Raw genomic sequence first — 21,672 nt, 5'->3', positions numbered from 1 at the left:
GCGCATCCTCCAGGCTGGTGCTCATGGCGTGGGCCACAAGATCGAGGAAGCCAGGGCAACGGCGTCATCGGCAAGCCGACGCGCCGAGCAGCTAGCGCGTGATCTGGCGGAGACCCACGAGGACCTTCTCAAGATGAGGGAGTTGGTGACCGGTAACGAAAGGAAACGGCAAGGGCTCGAGCACCGGATGTCGGAGCTCGAGAACAACTTGTCGGAGATCCGCGGCTCGCTGCGGGTGTCTTACACTGGCCTACACCAACTCGTCGGGGAGTGCGGCGTCACGACCACCATCCCGGCAACCCCCGACGAGTTCTCGCTGACGTCCTTGCTCGCAGAGCTGGCGGCGGCAATGGAGGAGATCCCCTCCAAGCATGCGGCCAGGATCGGCGAGGAGATGTCGAACGGGATCTATACCAGGGCGTGCCACGTCCTCGCATGCGTGAAACTGGCGTGCCCTGATCTCGACCTCCAGAAGATTCTGGATCAGGGGGCCGCCAACAGCGCGCGTAAGGGCGTGATGGAAGAAGTCGGTGACTTGGGGGAGTCTGTTCTCCCCCTTTTTGAAGAGTAGGATTTTATTCCCCTTGTACTCCTTAATCAATTGTGCTTGTAAAACTTTTATAGGTTCAGACTGCCTTTGTGTATGCAGTTGTCACCTTCGTTTTCCTTACCATGTTGATTCCGAGTATTTTGTTGTCGTTGTAGAGATGTCGATATCGAGGATGTCCAGCAGCGCGGGTAGCCTAAGTCGCCGGTAGTCGTTCCGGCACTTGCGCTTGAGCCATACGTGCCGCGGGACGATGTCGATCAAAGCCTGTCCGTGGAGGCGGACGTGGCGATGACATCCTTACGTTGGTACTTTGGTCTTTGTCTCCTTCAGTCTTCTGCTCGGATTGACTTAATTTGCTGTGTTCTCGAGAGAGAAGAACAACTTGACTTAGTCATTTCCGTGCTGAGCAGACCTCGAGAGTGTGCTGGCCGACCGAGATCGTCGAATCCAATACTGGAGGACGAAATTCGAGGTGGCCGAACTCGAGAGGACTATGGTGGAAGTGAAGAAGGACCGAGCCGTGGAGGCACTCCGAGGTCGCAAGGTGTGGTTCAACTCGTACCTCAGGAGCTGTTGTACGGCAATGGCCAGAGTCTGCTGGGAACTCCGAGTACCTCGCAGGAATCCCGAGGATTCAGCGGCCTGATACATCTCGTGGTTGAATGGGGCCTACGCTCAGCTTGAAGGCATCGGCAAGCGTATCGATGAGGCCCTGAAGCAGGAGTGTCGTCGATCGAGCCGATATGCCGGAGGGCACGTGCTGGCCTGTATCCGAGACACGTGCTAGCCTGTATCCGAGATCACCGCCCGCAGCTGCACCTCGAGTTCCTCCACGAAGGGTTTTCACGTTCTCGGAGGACTCCCGTAGAGATAGACAATTTGGCGAAGTCGATGGCGCCACTTGCGGAGAAAGTCTTTCAGTCTATGGACTGGCGTTGGCCATCCTTGTAGTCTTTGTATCCTGTGACAAATATCTCAAGGAGATATGTAACATATTTTGGAATATTTACAAATTGTAAGAAGTACTTGCGAAATAGAAAAGAAATCTATTTAACTAAGTTTTCTTACTCTGGATGTGCTGTGTATGAGTGTTTTCTCACTTCACGACTTCGATCAGTCGCTTGAGTCATACACTCTCCCTAGCCCCCAGCCTCGTCATCGGAGAATTTGTTCTTGGAAGATGAGGCTCTTGGACTCTTGACCTGCCTTGGTTGAACAAGCACTGATCCTAGCCCCCAGCCGTGAAGTTGGAAAACTCGGTTTCCGATTACACGGCTTGGTTAATACGCACGGCGAGAACTCTTACACAACCAGATCTTACATAGTCTTTTGTCTCTACATGATCCGACAAGGCCTTATCCGCTCTGGGCGTCCCCAGCCAAAGTTCCCTTAGGTTCCTCAGAGGCCTTATCAAGACGGCGTAAAAGGACATAAGGATAGGATTCAACGCTAGGTATCGTCGTGGTAAGGGATCGTCGGGAAGGAACACTTTGATTGCGATCTTTACCTGAAAATGAGCTTTATTGAAGCTGTAAGATGTCTTACAAGTATGGATACTATTGATTTATACATAGAATTTACGTAATTGATCAATGTTCCAAGAATTTGCTAACTCGCGTCCATCGCCGTCTGCAATCTTGAATGCACCTGGCCACAAGACTTGCGTCATCGTGTACAGTCCTTCCCACTTGGGTGAGAGCTTGTTACGCCCTGCTTGGCTTTGAACCCGTCGGAGGACGTAGTCGCCGATCAAAAGCGTGCGTGCTCTGATGCGCTTCTCGTGGTATCAGCGAAGGGCCTGTTGGTAGCTGGCTCCTCTGACGGCAACTCTTTCTCGATGTTCCTCGAGTAGATTCACGTCGTCGTTTCGCTGCTCCTCCTGGTCCTCGTCTAAGTACTTCTGTACTCGTGTACTCTGATGTTGTAGCTCAGTGGGGAGCATGGCCTCTGAGCCGTACACGAGGAAGAAGGGTGTCTCCTTGTTGGATGTTGTCGGTGTGGTACGCATGGCCCATAGTACAGAGGGGAGTTCTTCAACCCACTTCTTGTCATGTGACATCAGTCTGTCATAGACACGGGTCTTGATTCCTTGTAGTACTATGCCGTTTGCCATCTCGACCTGCCCATTGCTCTGAGGATGAGAAACCGAGGCGAAGCAGATCTTGACTCCCAATCTAATACAGTAGTCCTGGAAGTCGGCACTGATGAACTGGGAGCCGTTGTCCGTTATGATGCGGTGAGGCAATCCATATCTGCAGAATATCCCTTTGATGAATTTGATGGCGTTGTCGGCCTTGATTTCCCCCGTGGGTGTCGTTTCGATCCACTTGGTGAATTTGTCGATCACCACGAATAGGAACCTGTAGCCGCCCTGTCCTCGTCGGAATGGTCCAAGTATGTCGAGCCCCTAGCACGAGAATGGCCAAGTAAGAGGGATAGTCTGGAGCGCTTGTGCTGGTAGCTTCGTGTGTTTACTGTGGAATTGACAGGCTTCACACTGCTGAACCATGTCGCAAGCGTCTTTAAGGGCGGTCGGCCAGAAAAACCCTTGTCGAAAAGCTTTTTCGACCAATGTGCGACTGGCGGCGTGTGACCCACAGATCCCTTCGTGTATGTCGAGGAGGAGATGTTTGCCGTCGTCGGACGAGACGCATTTGAGAAGTACCCCGTTTGGCACCTTCTTGTATAGATCGTTGCCGATCATACAGTAGATTTTGGCTTGACGGGTTATTTTCTCGACTTCTGCATCGTCCTCGGGTAACTCGTCACTACTTAGGAACTTGATGAGTGGGGTCTGCCAGTCGTATGCGGTCTCAATGTTGGCAACGGCGCGTTCTACCTCTGTAGCCCCCGAGCTGATGTCGGGGGCGACTATGCTATTTTCGTCGTTTGCCTCTTTCACCGATGGCTTTGTCAAGACGTCCAGGAAGGTGCCGGGTTCGAGTGGCTCTCGTCTGGACGCGCGCCGTGCTAGGTCGTCAGGTTCGATGTTGTCCTTGCAGTACACGTGCCGGACCTCGATCCCATCAACCTTTTTTCTAGCTTCCCGACTTCTGCGAGGTACTTAGATAACTCGGGGCTAGAGCACTTGTAATCTTTGTGCACCTGGTTCGCGACTAGTTCAGAATCCCCTGTCACGATTAGTCGCTTGACCCCTAGTGCAGCAGCTGCTCTTATCACGGTGAGTAGTCCTTCGTACTCGGCTGTGTTGTTGGTTACCCTGAAGTTGAGGTGAATTGCATGCTTGAACTGATGTCCCGAAGGTGATGTCAAGATGAACCCTGCCCCTGCTCCTTGGCTATTGAGTGCGCCGTCAAATGCCATTGTCCATGTCTCGTTGTCGTCCTGACTGTCTGCCCTGTTGTTAGGCATAGTCCAGTCAGCTACAAAGTCAGCGAGGACCTGGGACTTGATGGCTGTTCGTGACACAAAGTGAACATCAAACTGGCTTAGCTCGACTACCCATTTCGCGATGCGACCGACAACGTCCTTGTTTCTCATGACTTCACCAAGTGGGAAGGACGAAACAACTGTGACTCTGTGGGATTGGAAGTAGTGGCATAGCTTTCTTGATGTCATGATTGCTGCATAGAGCAGCTTTTGGATTTGTGGGTATCTTGTCTTCGCGTCGTGGAGAGCTTCGCTAACGTAGTAGACTGGTCTTTGCACCTTCTCTTTCTTGACAACAATGACAGTACTCACAAAATATTCGCATGGCGGCAATATAGAGGAATAATTCTTCATTAGGTTGGGGAGCAACAAGTACAGGGGGATTTGACAGATAGTATTTGAGTGCGATGAACGCATCTTCCGCTTCTTGTGTCCACACAAATTTGTCTTGCTTCTTCAGCAGAGCGAAGAAATGTTGTCCTCGTTCTCCCATCCTAGCGACGAATCTGCTCAATGCCGCCATGCATCCAGTTAGCTTCTGGACTTCCTTGAGTCTTGTAAGCGACTTCATGTTCTCGATTGCCTTGATCTTCTCGGGATTTGCTTCGATCCCTCTTCCGGAGACGAGGAAACCGAGCAGCTTGCCCAATGGTACTCCAAACGTGCACTTCTCTAGATTGAGTATGAGGCGATATCGTCGGAGGTTGTCGAACGTTTCCCGGAGATCGTCAATCAATGAGTCGCTTGTCTTGGTCTTGACGACAATGTCATCGACGTAGGCCTCGACATTGTTTCCAAGCTGATCGTTAAGTGCCCCTTGGACCGTGCGTTGGAAGGTATTTCCTGCAGTTACTAGTCCAAACGGCATCTTAATGTAACAGAATACACCGAACGGCATGATGAATGCTGTCTTCTCCTCGTCCTCTTTCGCCATGTTGATCTGGTGGTAGCCGGAGTAGGCGTCAAGAAAGCTTAACAACTCACAACCAGCTGTTGAGTCCACCAATTGGTCTATTCGAGGAAGAGGGAAGTGAACCTTGGGACACGCCTTGTTAAGCTCGGTGAAGTGGACACACATCCTCCACTTCCCGTTGGCCTTCCGCACCATGACTGGATTGGCTAGCCACTCTGGATGGAGTACTTCTCTGATGAAGCCAGCTTTGAGAAGCTTGTCGAGCTCCTCTCGTATGGCTTGTTTCTGGTCTGGTACAAATCTTCGCAGTTTTTGTTTTACTGGCTTGGCATCGGGTCACACCATGAGTTTGTGCTCAATCACCTCCCTGGGGACCCCCGGCATGTCGGACGGCTGCCAAGCGAACACGTCTGTATTGTCGCGGAGGAAGGCGATGAGCGCGAGTTCCTATTTCTCGTCCAGTGATGCCCCGATCTTGACGGTTTTGTCGTGGTTGGCACTGGAAAGCGGAACGATCTTGATTGCGCCGTCTGGCTGCGGCGTTTTGTTTGTTTTGCTCACTTTCTTGGGTGGCTCGGCTGTGGCGGGTGGGTTGGGTGTGTGCTCGACCATGTCGAGGCTCCGCTTGTCGCACTGCACCGCCAGCTTTGCGTTACCCTGAATAGTGATTGTTCACTTCGGCCCGAGCATCTTGAGCACTTGATACGCGTAGTGAGATGCGGCCATAAACTTCGCGAGTGCAGTCCTCCCGATGATGGCGTTATATGCTGTGTCAAACTCAGCAACGTCAAAGGTGATCTGCTCTGTTCGGAAGTTGTTTGCATGGCCAAAAGTCACAGGAAGCGTGATCTTGCTCAATGGTTTGGACGACGACCGAGGAGAAATTCCATGAAAGGGTTGATCAGTGGGAGTCAACTCGCTTCGTGGGATCCCCATCGTGTCCAAGGTGTTGGCGAAGAGAAGGTTGATGGAGCTGCCGCCATCGATGAGAACTCATGCGACCTTGATATTCCGAATAGTGGGCTCGACCATGATCGGATATCGTCCTGGGGTGACAGCAGTCTTGGGGTGGTCTTCTTCTGAGAACTCGATCTTCTGCTCAGACCACTTCATCTTGGGTGCAGCCCCCTGCCATGTCGAACAAACTTCGCGCTCCACTTTCTTGTACTCTCGCTTCGAGGAGTACGCCGTGGAACCTCCGAAGATGTGCGAGACATGGAGATCGGAATCTGGGTATGCTGAGTCCGAGTCCTGAGTAGCTGCTTCAGCGGCCTTCTCGACTACACGTACTCGCTTGCCCTTCTCCAATGCCAGTTGCTTTGCGAGCGACTTTTTGAAGACGAAGCAATCCTCCAGAGAGTACCTGTCTGACTTGTGTATAGGGCACCATATTTTCTTCGTGTCGTTGCTCTGTGGGTCTAGGTGCTTGGGCGGGTCCGCGTATTCTGCTGCGATGACTTCCGTTTGAGCTTTCCTTTTCCCACTCTTGCGACTCTTCTTCTTGCTTGACTCAGGTGCGTCCTTGGCTGGTTTCTTCTCTCCCGCCGTCTTTGGCTTATCGTTCTTGCGTCTCAGTGCGTCGTCCGTGTGAGCGCATCGATCGACAATCTCGAATAGCTTTCGAGCAGTTGTGATCCGTGTTGTCGCCAACTCCTAGGTGGTGTAGCGATCTCTGACACCAGTTTTAAAAGCGTGGATCACGGAAGCATCGGTGATCTCGGGGATCGTATTTCTGCACTCATTGAAGCGCCGAATGTAGTCCCTCAATGATTCGCCCGGATTTTGTGTCAACGCATGTAGGTCGTCTTCGATCGCGTGGCACTTGTATGTTCCTTGGAAGTTAGCGACGAACTGTTGCCACAGATCTGCCCATGAAGAAATCGAGTATGGTGGGAGGTGGACTAGCCATGAACGTGCAGATCCTTTCAACGCCGCCGCAAATAATTTGCCAACGCATTGTTGTCTGCACCGGCAGCATAGAGTACTGTGGAGTAGACCTGAAGGAACTCCTCTCGGTCGGTTCTCCCATCGTACTTCTCTATTCTCCCGGTCGGAATCTCTCAGGCCATCGGACATCTCGTAGGGCACGACTAAAAGCTCTACATCCGCTGCCGGGGGCGGTGGGTTGTTGGTGATCGTATGTCCTCCATGGATGTCTGTCTGATGACGAGGATGATGACGATGATGATGAGTGACTTAGTTCCGGGGTACGATTACGAGGATGACGTCCGGGTTCTCGAGAATCCTATCGTCGCCCACCGTTGTTGTCCCGGCGCTGATCTCCATCATCATCATCGTTATGGCAGCGTCCTCGACCAGTATCGCCCGGCATCCGCTGTTCGCGATCGTCGCGATCGTGGCGGTTGTGGCGGTTACCACGGTCTTGGTTTTCGCTCGGGTGTCCTCCTCGCTCTTCGTTTTCACGACGTCGTGAAGAGACGCGATGTCGGGAACGATTTTCGTTGTCTCGTGCGCGTCATGCTTCTCGGCGGCCATTCAAATGTTCACGGAGATCACTGGTGCCACGAGGTGGAGTAGGGGCTTGACGAGGTGATGCCCGCTGCTCAGGTAGTTCGCCATTGGCACCGCCAGTTGGCGGTTGTTCTGGCAGTACTCCGGCGGCGGCCTCTTCGAACGCGTTACTGAGGTTAGCCACTGATTCCCATAGTCGTTCTGTCCACTGTGCGAGATCATCGTCCAGAATGGGATCATAAAGGGTTTCTCTCAGTATTGCGTTGATAGCCCTGATGTACTGGGCTGGTGTAACCACTTGATCCTCCACTTCTGCATTGGCGTGCACAGACGTGTTGGTCCCATCGATAGCAAACACATCGCGTGGTGTATTCGTCGATGATGAGGCCTGGTCTTCGAGCAAGTGTAGAACTGACGGCTCGTGGGGATCGATGTCGATTATCCCAACGAATCGATCTGAGATAACTGCTGCTCCTCATTCCTTGTGCGCATCTCTAAGAGAGATCTATGACTGCTGGACCTTAGGAGGTGACGTCCTCATGGCGCTGAGAAGAACCTTGCAGCTTGAGAGGTCGTGATTCTTTGTCTTGTGAATAGGACAATAGACATCACGGGTTGGAGAAGTACGTTGAATTCCACGCTTTTGCAGGCACGGATCTCAGCTTGTACGTCGAGAAAAACCCAGCAAGCTTGCAAGGTGTGCTTCCTGGTTTTGTGGATAGGACACCAAGACCTTGTTGCCTCAGAAGTGGTTCTTGTCGGCTCGTGATTCTCGTCGGAAGGACAAGATTTGGCCGCATTAGGATCCTTCTTGGGCTTGGATATCGTCGATGTTCCATTCTCCACTTCTGCAGAGCCATTCAGGGTTGTAACCATGGTGTTCTCGCTTCCGGTCATTGATGGACCAGTCGAGATCGGCACCGTGGTGTAAACCGGGAAGACGATTTCGCCGACTTGAGTCCACACCAGCATTGTTGAAGAAGAAACTCCTTGGTTAATGCCGGGGTTGACGCTGTTGTCGACGAAGCTTGATGACATAGTAGTAGAACCTTAAGCACCAAGTTCCCCTACCTGGCGCGCCACTGTCGACAGTGTATACCCGTAGACCGGATATAGAGGGTATTGGGGTACGCTGGTACGAGGATCTACGTAGTACGACATCAAGCAAACATGAAACAGTAATTATACTGGTTCAGGCCCCTTGATAGGTAATAGCCCTAATCCAGTTGGTATGGGATTATATGATGATAACCACATATTACAAAGGGAATAGCAAAACTCGATGATACCGACAAGACCATAGTCGAGTAGGTTCGATTAGATCACCCAACGATTTGGCTCCTGTAGGCTCCGACTTCGTAGGCTGTGGTGGATGTATTGGCGGTGAGATTCGATGCCTTAGGTCCTCCCGGGGGGTCCCTTTTATACCGCGGGTCAGTTGGTCTCCAAGTAGAACTCAGAGACATCGGACCCCACACGATACGGTAACGACCCAGTTCTGCCCGAGTAGGACTCCTTCCATCCGTGGACTCCGTTTTGGTTACATAATGAACTTCCTTAACGTGTACAGGAAACATCCGCACACGCGCAGGTATACCATATCAGTGTACAACGTATATCCAAGGGTAGAGAGTATACCTTATCCTTAACCCTAACACGCATGCACGCAACGGCATCTCCATCTTTGCAGGCGGTAGATCCACCCGCCTATGAAAATATTTTCAGAGAATAAAATAAATAAATACACTGCCACCACCCCTACCCGCCACCGTCGCCAGCGGCCTCCCCTTCCGGCCGACGACTCTCCTCCTCCATCCGCCGCTGCTAGCCGGCTCCCCTACTCCGTCCTGATCTGGGAGGGGTAGGGCCAGTGCTTTTTACGGTGGCCGCCGCCGTCGGCTGCTCCTCCACCCCATGCCCGCCGCCGGAGGACGGATCTGGGAGGAAGGGAGGGACGATTGGAGCACCGCCGCCATCTCCTCTCCTCATCACCGAGCCGGGAGAGGGAGGAGTCGAGTCACCGTCTCACCTCCTTGCCGCTGACCCGTCCCCACCGCCACAGCCACCGGCCCACCGCCGCTCTCGAGAGCTATAAGGGAGAGAGAGCTAAGGGAGAGAGAGAGAGGGAGGAAGAAGGGAATGAGGGAGGATGACATGTGGGTTCCGCAATATTTTTTTTAATGACATATGGGTCCCACATATTTTTTTATTTTGTTTTTTTTCTAATGCCACGTAAGCGCCACGTAGGTACCACGTCAGCCAAAACCACCTAGGGATATCAATTGAGATCCCCTACAGTACTGCACTGCATGTGCAGTACTGCAGGCTGACATGTGGGCCCGAGGGTTGTGGGGCCCATATGTCAGCCTACAGTACTGCACATGCAGTACTGCAGACGACCTGTGTCCCTAGGGATATTGTTTGCACCGGTTTTGATAATTGGAGGAGTCAATATATCCGGTTTTATGGTTGGAGGATATGAATCATACTCGAGCGATAGTTGAGGAAAAGTATACTTTTTCCTTGAAAGTCTTATGATCTAACGATGGTGCTCGTGGGCCGAGACCCCATTTTTGGCCCATGATTCACTGGTCCGGCCTTTTTTGGGGTCGCGCACAGCCAGCGACCGTGCAGCTTCTCGACTCTCGACCTTGCAGCTGCAGACCTCGTCGTCGTTCGCACCGGCTCCCCCCGCGCCGCGGCCGCCGATCGAAGAGGGCGCGGGCGCGGCGCATCTCGGGCGCCATCCGATCGAAGAGGGCGCGCGCGGGGGGCATCCACGCGCCTCTGCTGTTCCGTGCCCCGAGCCCCGAGGGTAGGTGCTCGCTCGACGCACGTTGACGGTGCGCCCTACATACGTTCGACGAAATGCCTGACCAACGCCTCTCTCCAATCTCCCATCATTTTGCCCGGCACAGACAGCACCCTTCTTGGCTAGCCTGGCAAATGGCCACACATAGGTAAGCCTCTGGTGATTCCTGGTAGGTATGCATCTTATCAGTAAGTCCAGTTTTGATACTTTGAGAAATTTTTTTCTTTTCGTTCGTGACGGATCCTTGAATAGTTGGATGGCTAGCAATATTTGCTCCTCATTCAGGATTACCAACTGGTCCAACCAAGGGAAACTCTGTACCCTCTCAATGCGGTCAGAGTGATTATAGCTATATAGTACTCCCTCCATTCCAAAATATAAGGTATAACCACCCCTAACCCAAAGACCAAAAAATAATTATTATCATCTTGTAGTTTGGATCATCCTAATAAATACAATGCATGCATCCAATAGAATTAGAGAATATGAGAGTGGAGGATTTTAAAAAGTAATAATTTAATGGAGAATGGGTCATAGTTAATTGCCTACATGCATGCATGCCTTATATTATGGAACATCTAAAAAAAGTGGTTGTGTCTTATATTATGGAATGGAGGGAGTATCTACACTTCATCGTCCAAATTAACACACTTAGATTTGACATTTGTGGATAATCAACTGGCTTGTGTTCCGCAAGCATGCCATCTGGATTCTGGAGATGGCAAGACAGGAATAGAACTTGCTCCTCTCCAATGCCTAGTGCTGAAGAGCAGGCATGTGTCTTGCTTGATGGGCGCACGGTGGCAGAGGTCGGAGCCTGGGGAAAACTCTTGTAGATTCATGATCAGAGCAGACTGGAGCTTGTGTGGCACACAGGCATGTTAGTATTCTGTCTAGTTTTTGCTAGGACTAGGGGCAGGATTTACATAATTTCCCCTGTGCTATGTGCTATTGCAAGGTACTACATATGTACTAATTAGGATTTAGGACTGCGATTCTACCTTCAAGTAGATATATTAATTTAGGTTTGTGTAGAGTAGTTTGTGCATGTGCTGGAAGTTCACTAGTCATATAGTGAAGAGAAAGACATAGCTAAAAGGAGCCACACATCCACTTTCCCATTGGGAACTAACAAATGCCTACTGTAGACAGCTGGATATATTGTTCTGATCGACCTGACAACTCTGACTACATTTAGAACATGGGCTCTCCTATACTTTATATAATTGGTATCAATCCGGAATATATTCCGGTCTGCAACCGCAAGCTACTAGCTTGGGTTGTCTGCTGCACGCAATTTGCAAAAGATAATAGGTAGTAAGATGTTCATCATGAGAGCCAAACGCATAGATTATATTCGAGTATTCCTAATGTGAAGTGCTATGTATTAATCCATTAAGCACCCATGTATTAGTTCTCTCCATTTTCCTTCTTAAAAGTACCCTTCTCTCCAGAGTAGACCATATCCAGTGCGCCATTTCATTATGCTGCATAGGATGCTCTGGTATTAGCATCCTTCTGATAAGATAAAACGATTATATTCTAATAAACACCCTTGCTGACAATGAAATACCATTGACTTCCGCGAAACTGCTTTGAAGAATACCAGCGGATGATCTAGACTCATGTTTTTTTTTAATATAGCTATATTTTTGTGTAAATATATATAATTAGAAAGGTAACAATCAGACACGTCTATTGTTGGAGTATATTATTGATTTAGTTTATTACTACAATTAGGGAGCCAAGACAATAACTACTTGGTTTCTCCCATCGAATCCATCTGCTTGGTTTCTCCCTTATGCTAAGGTTGCTGCTGTGCTGCTGTCGCTGCGGTCTTCGGTAGTCCATGAGACGATGGGGTTAGCTGGAGCTACGGTAGAAGCTGCAATTGGATGGCTTGTGGAAAGCATCCTCGGGAGTTTCTTCACTGAGCAGATGGAAGCCTGGATTCGTGGAGTTGAGCTTACCGAAGGTGTCAAGAAGCTTGAATTTGAGATGAGGAACGTGGAGATGGTGCTTGCTACTGCCGAGGGAAGGAGGATTGACAAGAAGCCACTTATCCAGTCGCTGGATGTTCTAAGGGAGTTGCTTTATGATGCAGAAGACGTTATGGATGAGCTTGACTACTACCGGCTACAACAACAGATTGAAAAAGGTTTGAGATATATAGCTGTCTTGTTCTATGATCTTCTCTTACTTGTATTGGTGTAGTTGAGAACATAGGAACCATATCTCAGTTTATATGTTGGTTAGTTCCGGTATATTTTTAATCCATGATTTAACCTCTGCTAGATTCACAGTTGCAAGAGTCCATCTAATTTTGCTTAAGAAGTTGGGCGACTTTCCTTTTCAGGTTCCCATAACAAACTGGGTTTCCTTTGCAGGCGAAGGTTGCAGTGCTGCTGCTGCTAATTATCCTGAGGCAAGCTATGCGTCTTCATCAACTCCATTTTCTCCTTATCAACTACTACACAGTGCCAGGAGCCAAATTACTGTTTGGGCCTCATATTGTAGAAAAAGGAAACAAGGAGAGGGAGACACAACTCATTGCACCATGCTGCCTCTTGAGATCAGACTTGATATTTCTAAGAGGATCAATGGAATAGTGAACGATTTACAGAAAGCTGGCAATTCTGTGAGGGGGATTCTTCTACCAGGTGTCTCACACCCAGCTTTAACATCAAATCAGAGGCAAAGCAAGATCAGGAACACACGCTTGACAACTTCTGTTCCTATTGAACTTAAGGTGTACGGGAGGGATGCGGACAGGGACAGGATAATAGAGATATTATTAAATGAGGAATCTAGTGATCTACGTGTTTTGCCAATAGTTGGCATTGGTGGTATTGGGAAGACAACACTCACTAGATTTATATACAGTGATCGAAGAATTATTGATCATTTTGATTTGCGAATTTGGATCTGTGTATCCACTTACTTCAATGAAGTGGACATAACACGTGAGATCTTAGAGCATATATTTGAAGATAAACAAGATAAACAGGAATTCAAAGATGTTAGCAATTTCAATGTACTACAGGAGATTCTTTTGAAGAATATTAGAGATAAAAGATTTCTTCTCGTATTGGATGATATGTGGAAGGAAAAAGACATGAGTGGATGGGATAAGCTGTTAGCTCCATTGAAACATAGTCAAGTAACCGGCTGTATGGTGCTAGCAACAACCCGAAAAAACTCAGTTGCAGAAATGATAGGAACAGTGAATGCATTCCAAATCAGTGGTCTGGATGAAAAGGAGTTTTGGCAGTTCTTCAAAGCATGTGCGTTTGGCAAGGAAAACTACGAGGGTGATCCTAGTTTGCAATCCATTGGGCGACAAATTGCTAAAGCACTAAAGGGCTGCCCACTAGCAGCACGAAGTGTTGGTGCACTTTTGAACAGAAATGTTAGCTATGAACATTGGAGGACAATTCGAGACAAATGGAAATCTCTTCAAATAAAAGATGATGATTTTATACCCATCCTGAAACTTAGCTATGATTATCTACCTTCTCACCTGCAGCGCTGTTTCTCCTACTGTTCTTTATTCCCAGAGGATCACCCGTTTAGTGCAGCAACTTTGGTTCAGGTTTGGATATCTCAAAATTTTGTGCAATGTGAAGATATAGGCAAGGGGTTGGAGGAGACAGGGTTGCAATAGCTAGGTAGTTTGGTGGATTTTGGATTTTTCCAAAAGGTTGACCGGCACTATGTTATGCATGATCTTATGCATGATTTAGCACAACAGGTTTCAGCAAAAGAATGTTATACGGTAAGAGGGTTGCAATCTAGCACAATTCGACAAGGTATTCGTCATTTGTCTATCATAACCACTGGTGATGATAATGATAAAAATACCAATTTTCCCACTGAGAAATATGAGATATTACAAAAGATTAGGCCTTTGCAAAAGTTGAGGAGCTTGATGCTTTTTGGAAGCAGCAGTGTATATCTATTGAAGTCCATACAAACTGTATGCAAGGAAGCCAAATGTTTACGGTTGTTAAGAGTTTGCGTCTTGAACGCTGACATCAGTGCTATACATACTTTCCTAAATCCTCATCATCTCCGCTATCTTGAATTTATTCGTGTCTCGGAGACTAAAGATATGTTGGTATATGGAGACTACAAGGATGCTGCTTTTCCTCGAGCTTTGACAAGTTTTTATCACCTTCAAGTGTTGGACGTGGGGTTCTCTGGAAATATTTCTGTGCCTGCTGCTATGAATAATCTAGTTAAGTTGCGCCATCTTATAGCTGATGCTAAAGTGCACTTTTCGATAGGTGGTGTGGGCAACATGATCTCTCTTCAAAAACTTAAGTTCAAGGTTCAAAATATTAGCGGTTTTGATATAAGACAGCTCCAATCCATGAATAAGCTTGTAACTCTTGTAATTTCTCATCTTGAAAATGTGAAGACTAAAGATGAAGCCAACGGGGCCAGACTTATAGATAAAGAGTATCTAAAAAAGTTGTTCTTGTCATGGAGTGTTGGCAGCATGAGCCTTGAACCTGAGAGGACAAAAGATGTGCTTGAGGGTCTTCAACCACATCATAACCTGAAAGCTCTGTGTATAGCTGGTTACACTGGTCCTACATCTCCAACATGGCTTTCTAGTAATCTCTCAGTGACATCACTGCAGACAATTCATCTTGTCAATTGCAGGGAGTGGCGAATTCTTGGATCTCTTGAAATGCTTCCAGTGCTTAGGGAATTGAAATTGGTTAAGATGTGGAATCTAGTGGAACTCTCAATTCCCTCTTTGGAGAAGTTGATTTTAATTGAGTTGCCGAAATTGGAGAAGTGCTTTGGTACTTATGGGACAGAATTGACTTCCCGTCTCAGAGTATTGAAGATCAAGGACTGCCCTCAATTGAATGAGTTCACTCCTTTCCAGAGCTTCTCTTCTTTCAGAACCGAGCAGAAGTCATGGTTTCCATCTCTAAACAAACTCACCATTGGGTGTTGTCCTCATATAAGGTATAGCAGTTGTTTCGTTGCTTTACCTTTTCCTGAACAGTTGTTATTTCAATTCTTTAATAACTTAGATTCTCTGTAAATGATATGGCAGCAAATGGGAAATACTTCCTCTGAGAGAGATGCAATCACTGAAGGAGTTGGAGTTAGTACACCTGCATGCAGTCAAAGAGTTGTTAGTCCTTCCACTGGAGAAGTTGGTTTTGATTAAGATGGCAAGCCTGGAATATTGCAGTGGGCTAACTTCTCCATCCCTGCAAATTTCCACTTCCTTAGGAGATCGAAATGAGTCGCTATCTGGTCTTCATGATCTCACAATTCATGATTGTCCTCGTTTGGTAGTTTCACATCCTCTCCCGTTTTCTGCTCAGATGCGGCGCTTCTCCATCAGCGGGATTCCAACTCTTCCAACAATGGAGTTAACATATGATTTGAAAATCAAATCTGAAGAGTTGGTTATGCTTGATGACAAGATCATATCATTCCATAACTTTGCGCGCATAAGATCATTCTGTCTAGTGGATTGCCCAAATTTAGTCTCTCTATCTACTGAAGGTCTCAATCAGTGCACAGTTTTAGAGAAATTGCATATAAAGAACTGCCCTAATTTGATCATTCCAAGCAGCTTTGTCGTCCCATCTCTCCAATTTATCTCCATTCAGGCATGTGGCATATCAGGGCATTGTTTAACAGAAATGCTTTCTCATGTGCAGTCCCTCCATAGTTTGGAATTACACGAGATCCCACAACTAAAATTTGTTTCGTTCAGTCATCAAGCTGCGGAGAAGGAAGGCATGAGCAGTTTGGAAGCTACAGCAGCAAGGCCCTTAGCCAGAGATGATAAACAGCTGTTGGAAATTCCATCTAATATCATCCATTCTCTAAGGTGGCTAGACATCTCCAACTGCCCAACTGGAGTTTGTTGCAGGGGAGAGAGTACTCCTAGGATACACCTCTCTTGAGCGTCTTCGAATTCAGCGTTGCCCCAAGCTGATGCCGTTGTTGGTCATGAGTGATAAGGTGGATGTTGCATTACTCCCACCATCTCTTGAGAACCTGGAGATTGATATGAGTCCTGAGCTCTCTGCTGCGTGGGATCTCAAACTGCAGGAGCATGGACAGATTATCCCACTGCAGCCTCATCCGTCACTCGAAGAACTCGATATCTCTAACCTCACAGACAAGGACCAGTCCCGTTTGCTGCAATTGTTCCCAACCATCACAGCACTGTACATTTGGCAGAGTCCAGAGCTGACATCTCTCCAGCTGGGATACTCCAAGGCACTGCGGGAGCTGAAGATTATAGACTGCGGCTCACTTGCTTCGATCGAGGGATTCGGCTCCTTAACAAACCTTAGGTCCCTGGCGGTATCCAACTCACCTGGAGTACCTGCATTCTTGGAGCTTCTGTCACATCAGCAACTGGCCTCTGCGGAGATCTTGTCCCGACTGGAAACCCTCCAGGTCGGCGATGGCTCCGTCCTCACCGTGCCTCTCTGCAGACGGCTCGCGTCTCTGCGACGGCTATCCTTCTGGTCATGGGATAGCAGGCGTGGCGAGACGATGATCGACCTGACGGAGGAACAGGAGAGGGCTCTCCAGCTCCTGGCCTCCCTCCATCGCCTCGATTTCTGGCACCTGCCGAATCTCCGTTCGCTTCCTGCAGGCCTACGACGGCTGGCCTCCCTCGAGTGGTTAGACGTCGAAGACTGCCCCGGCGTCGCGAGGCTCCCGGAGATGGGCCTTCCACCGTCGCTGACACGGCTGCATGTACGCCGTTGCAGCGAGGAGCTAAGTATGCAATGTAAAATGGCAGCAAGGGAGAATCTAGATGTCCATATTGATGATCTACCTGTTGACTATGTCATAATTTGAGGAAATTAGGGAATTTGGGGATTGAACTATATCTATTGAGTTAGCCCAAAGGTCATATATTGAGTAAAATAGAGATGGGAATTGCCAATATACCCATAAACACATAATGCTCTTAACAGACTACACTTGAGGAGGTATGCGGTTGGTGCAATTTGCCTTAACCCTCACCCTCCTCTTGCTTAAAGTAATCATTTGAATTTCCCTGCAGAGTGCAGACTGCATTCAAATTAACAAGATCTTGCACATTGTTGTTGTCTGTGCTGCACTTGCTTCCTTCAGCACAGATATACTTCTGGAGCCAATGTATACGGTTATATGGCCTTACAACAAAGACCACTATGTACGCATCAACTCATGACTGGTGACAAATGTTAACCCTTTGATTTCTGGAGAAAACTGCATAGAGTTCAATTGTGAATTTGTGACTGGTATAAAAAAAATTGTTTGCTTTGAGATCTATGCAGTTAATTTGGGTGAATTAATTAGTAAGCTTTTAGCCTTGGTTATTGTCATGGTGTTTGAGACAATCGTCCGTGTTGATGGTTATGTTGGACGTCATGTACAGACGAAAGCCAGTGTAATTGATTAGGGTAGCTAAAAACTGGAATTGATAGTGTTTACCATGTACTAGTATACTAGGAATTAAGTCTTGTGTTTTGAGTTTAATAATTCGGTTTGAATCTTAGCATCGGGCGAAGTTGGCCAACTGACTCTTGATGAATAGCTGTCTGATTTTAATTTGACGACAGGACTGAGAAAAGAGGCCATATTGCACGTACGGCTGATTTTAATTAGGGTTGTATGTTTTTTATGATTGGATGAGGACACTGATGAAATTCCCAATTATCCATATGATTGAATAGGGAATAATATTCCCATGAGAAAATAATGGAACGTCCAAGTGGCATACTTTATTAGCTTGGATATAAATTACTCCCTCCGTTTCAGATTATAAGATATTTTGACTAAGTTTATAGATAAATTAGTAATATTTACATCACCAAATTATTTTTATTAAATTAATAGTTAAATATATTTTTATAATAAATTTATCTTGGGTTGAAAATATTATTATTGTTTTCTATAAACTCAATCAAACTTAAAGCAGTTTAACTTTGACCAAAGTCAAAACATCTTATAAGTTGAAACGGAGGGAGTAGATTGTTCCTTCCCTTACAAGAAGTTATGGAAGTTTAAGATAACGGTAAACGTCAAAGTTTTCACCTACCAACAGTATAGACAGCTAGGTGTCGCTATTGTGCCTCCGATCTACCAAAGAAAGTTTGTGAAGGCCGGATCTCACCTCCGCAAGAAAAAGATACCATTAGTGAAAGGAATGTATTTGTGCAACCTCATGAGAATAGGATTAAAAAAGTCTCTGTTTTTGTGTGCTTCTCAACGAAAATTCCGTCAAGAATTTGAATTCCGGAAAATATATCGTCACATAAATCTTGGTGATATCCTCCTCCCTCTTTATCTTCTTGTTGCATTGCTTTGTTCTACGCTTGTGTAGTTGTTGTTTGAGCTCACCTCCTTGCTTGTGGTTTGGATCTAGAGCTTTGAAGTTGTTGCTTGTTTGCATTGTTTGCTGTGCAGTTCAAACAATAGGATCTACATATGACTATTCAAACAATCACTTCCTCATTTTTTATAATATCCTGTATATCTGTATAGTTTATTTTTACTTAGTTTATATTATTTTTCTTTTCTCTCCTTAAGTCATATCACGTCAATTATTTTAAGTTCTTAAATGATTAATCTATGGTTCAAATTATTTCTTATCTTTTCTTCTTCCCATTAAGTCATATCATCATAATTTTCTTATCCCTTAGATGTATGGTCTAAATTATCTTCTTTGCTATCTCATAGAGCCACATCATTTTACTTTTACATTTGAATTATTATTCCACATACTATTTAAATTTAAATCACATTAACTTATGTAAACTTATATTATATTGTTTAAGCTATCGTACGCATTATCGTATATGCTTATATAGTTCATCCCCACTAAGTGTAATTAATGCTATTTCTCTCTTCTCTCATGAAGCCACATTATTGCAATTATTTTTAGCTTTTGGATGATAGATATATGATAAAAAAAGTCTCCTCTCCTTCTCTCATAAAACCCTACAATCTCAATTGTTTTTATTCAAAATTCATAAGTATCAATTAAATAAAATATGTTCACTTTGCATTATGTTTACAATCATGTGTTAACTATATAAAACATAGGAAGTCATTTTATTTTGGTTTACAAAATATAATATAATTTATTTGTACACACTATACAACTTAATTTTCTACAGCAACACGATCTAGAGTTTTTACTTACTGCCGGCAGCAATGGGGACGGCGCGAGCAGCTAGCGCGCGCCCAGGCGCCGATTAGCGACCCCCCTCGGCGTCGCGCGTGCATCGTCCCCGGCGGCCTCGTTGTCGCACTCCCAATCTCCCATATATATTCTCCTTATTTTTCTCGAAACCGACACTCCGTCTCGGCTTCGCGTATCATTCTCGCCTTCTCGTCTCCTCGCGGGCAAGCGACGAGGGAGCCAGCGGCGACGGAGCTCAGGAGGGGGCCTGCGAATCCCTCGTCCTCGCGCGCGCATCGCTCGCGCGCCCTCGGCCTCCTCGCCCCCGTCCACGCGCGGCGCATCCCGACGCCATCTCCCCATCTCCGGTGTGCGCGCCGCTGCCGCCTTTTGGTTCTAGATCGATCGCTTTCACCAACCCGACGTCCCACCCCCCGGTAAGCGCATTCACCAGCGGCGGCGGTTGATCACTTGTTTAACTCCATCCTAGCAATCAGGCTAGGCACCGAAGCAATCAGCTGGACGCCGAATCTGGTAGCCCTGAAAGATGCATTTCGTTGGATTGCTTACTTTTCGTGTGATGCAGGTGTAGTTTCACGCTGCCCCCCCCCCCCCCCCCCCCTCCCCCCGATTTAGTGGCATACGAAAAATGTGTGATTCTGTCACACAAATAATATAGTGTTGCAGATTTTCTGATCCAACAATTCAGAACCATAGCTAAAATATTGAATAATTTGGAACAGTTTGGTATGGTTGGATTGAATGGTTGAAAATGACCTTGAATGTTTTCCTTCTTTTTTTGTTTTTGAGCTTACCCCTTCCTTAATCTTCATGTTTGAATGCTATATTACTTTCACATGCGTAGCATCTGCATTTGAGTTCTCATCAATAGAATGACCTTTAATTATGGTATCTAGCAACTCAGTGCTTTAGGGTCAAGGGAGAGGGAGAGTATTTGAGTCACATATATATAGGTTTTGGTCCATTGGCTCTAATCTCATTTCGAGCAGAGATAGCTTCAGTTTTTCCAGCTTGCGATTTAGTGATGACAAGTAGCATAACAAAATGTGACCAACAATTTCCTCCATGCTTCAGTTCTGCAGGTTTCGATGAATGTTTTCCGCCCAGTGCTGACTTTCTTTGTTGTTGTTTTTTGTCACCAGTGATTTGATTTTTGCATGACAATCGTTGTCTTCTTATGTGCTGGTTCTGATGGAACCATTGAAGTTACAACCAAGGTTTTTTGGTATTGTTTGTACAGGTCATATAATATTCAATGCTGATTGTACCACCTCCTATTAGATGGCTTAATAGTTTTCCCTTTGGAAATTCCACTTGAGGCATGGGTCTTTCAAAGTTGTTCTGTGTAACTGAAAGCAGGTTGGGTGAAAGGAGCATCTATGATAATTTACATTAATGTGTTCCCTTTGGTGCAAGTCACCAGATGCTACATGACTGAGTGATTGAGTATACTGTAGTAGCTATCGCCCGTTGCTGGTGTCATATTATACGTTTCTGTTATAATTTACATTGATTTGTTTCCTTTGGTGCACGACAACAGCTGCTACATGACTAAGTGATTGAGTAGTAGCTATCACTCCTTGCTGGTGGCGTATTATACTTTTCTGCTAAATCTGAATTAACTAATCGATTAATCAACTGTGATTCTGTGACTCAGTGAATTAACTAATCGATTGATCAATTCCAAAGTTGGATGGTTCATCTCTGCTGGTCCTTTAATTGATCCATTTGCACTTGTGCGGTACAATGTGTACTATTAATTTGGTTTCATAAGTTGTTAAACATGTAGCCTGGCCCAAAGCCTACCATCTCTTGGGATTATGTAACACTGGCCTCAAATGTTACTACTGACCTTAATGTTTAGAACATCCCTATGCACATGTTGATTTTATGTATATGCAGGCCATCATAATCAAATAAGAGTCATCTAAACAATGACTGACTTAATATTCTATATTAAATTACCATCTAAACTCGTCAATGATTTCCTGCTGTACCTTATGTAAGAAAATAGTTATTGGTCGGGAAGAACATTAAGGTAGTAGTGATGTGTACGTTGCAAATTGATAGTTGTTTGGTGCTGATTGGTCATTCTAAGAAATTTCGGGAAGTACTGGACAATCACTTAAATTTTCTTATTGGGACCATAATGGTTGAATTGCACAATGATGAGATAACACCTGGATGAACTGTGTGATGAGCTTGCACTGCATTGTGGGACAATGGAACTAATACTTGTTTGCGTGTTTTTCTTGTTAGATGTTTATTTTGGGAACATATGTAATATTCACTGTATAATTATGTTACTTTTGACTGATTATTGGTTATTCTTGTATTCTATATTA

The 21,672-nt window shown here is 46.4% G+C and overlaps 2 protein-coding genes across 2 annotated transcripts; both read left to right on the top strand.

Moving 5' to 3' along the window:
• Positions 1–9,955: 9,955 nt before the first annotated feature.
• Positions 9,956–14,835, top strand: LOC9269250 (disease resistance protein RGA2). The gene is made up of 3 exons (XM_026021425.2): positions 9,956–10,285; positions 11,878–12,295; positions 12,525–14,835. The coding sequence occupies exons 2-3, from the start codon at positions 11,995–11,997 to the stop codon at positions 13,799–13,801; spliced, it is 1,578 nt and encodes a 525-aa protein (XP_025877210.1). The 5' UTR covers positions 9,956–10,285; positions 11,878–11,994; the 3' UTR covers positions 13,802–14,835.
• A 1,130-nt stretch (positions 14,836–15,965) lies between these two features.
• On the top strand, positions 15,966–17,677 carry LOC136354064 (putative disease resistance protein RGA3). The gene has a single exon (XM_066305667.1). The coding sequence runs from the start codon at positions 16,111–16,113 to the stop codon at positions 16,990–16,992; it is 882 nt and encodes a 293-aa protein (XP_066161764.1). The 5' UTR covers positions 15,966–16,110; the 3' UTR covers positions 16,993–17,677.
• Positions 17,678–21,672: the final 3,995 nt, after the last annotated feature.

Source organism: Oryza sativa, chromosome 11 (genome assembly GCF_034140825.1).
Source record: "Oryza sativa Japonica Group chromosome 11, ASM3414082v1".
Taxonomy (NCBI): domain Eukaryota; kingdom Viridiplantae; phylum Streptophyta; class Magnoliopsida; order Poales; family Poaceae; genus Oryza; species Oryza sativa.
Note: the sequence above shows the minus strand (reverse complement) of the source record. Positions and strands in the feature narration are given on the sequence as shown.

Coding starts and splice junctions, on each gene's coding strand:
- LOC136354064 (XM_066305667.1), top strand. CDS start 16,111: ATGCCGTTGTTGGTCATGAGTGATAAGGTGGATGTTGCATTACTCCCA.
- LOC9269250 (XM_026021425.2), top strand. CDS start 11,995: ATGGGGTTAGCTGGAGCTACGGTAGAAGCTGCAATTGGATGGCTTGTG. Junction 12,296..12,524: donor ACAACAACAGATTGAAAAAG/GTTTGAGATATA, acceptor TTTCCTTTGCAG/GCGAAGGTTGCAGTGCTGCT.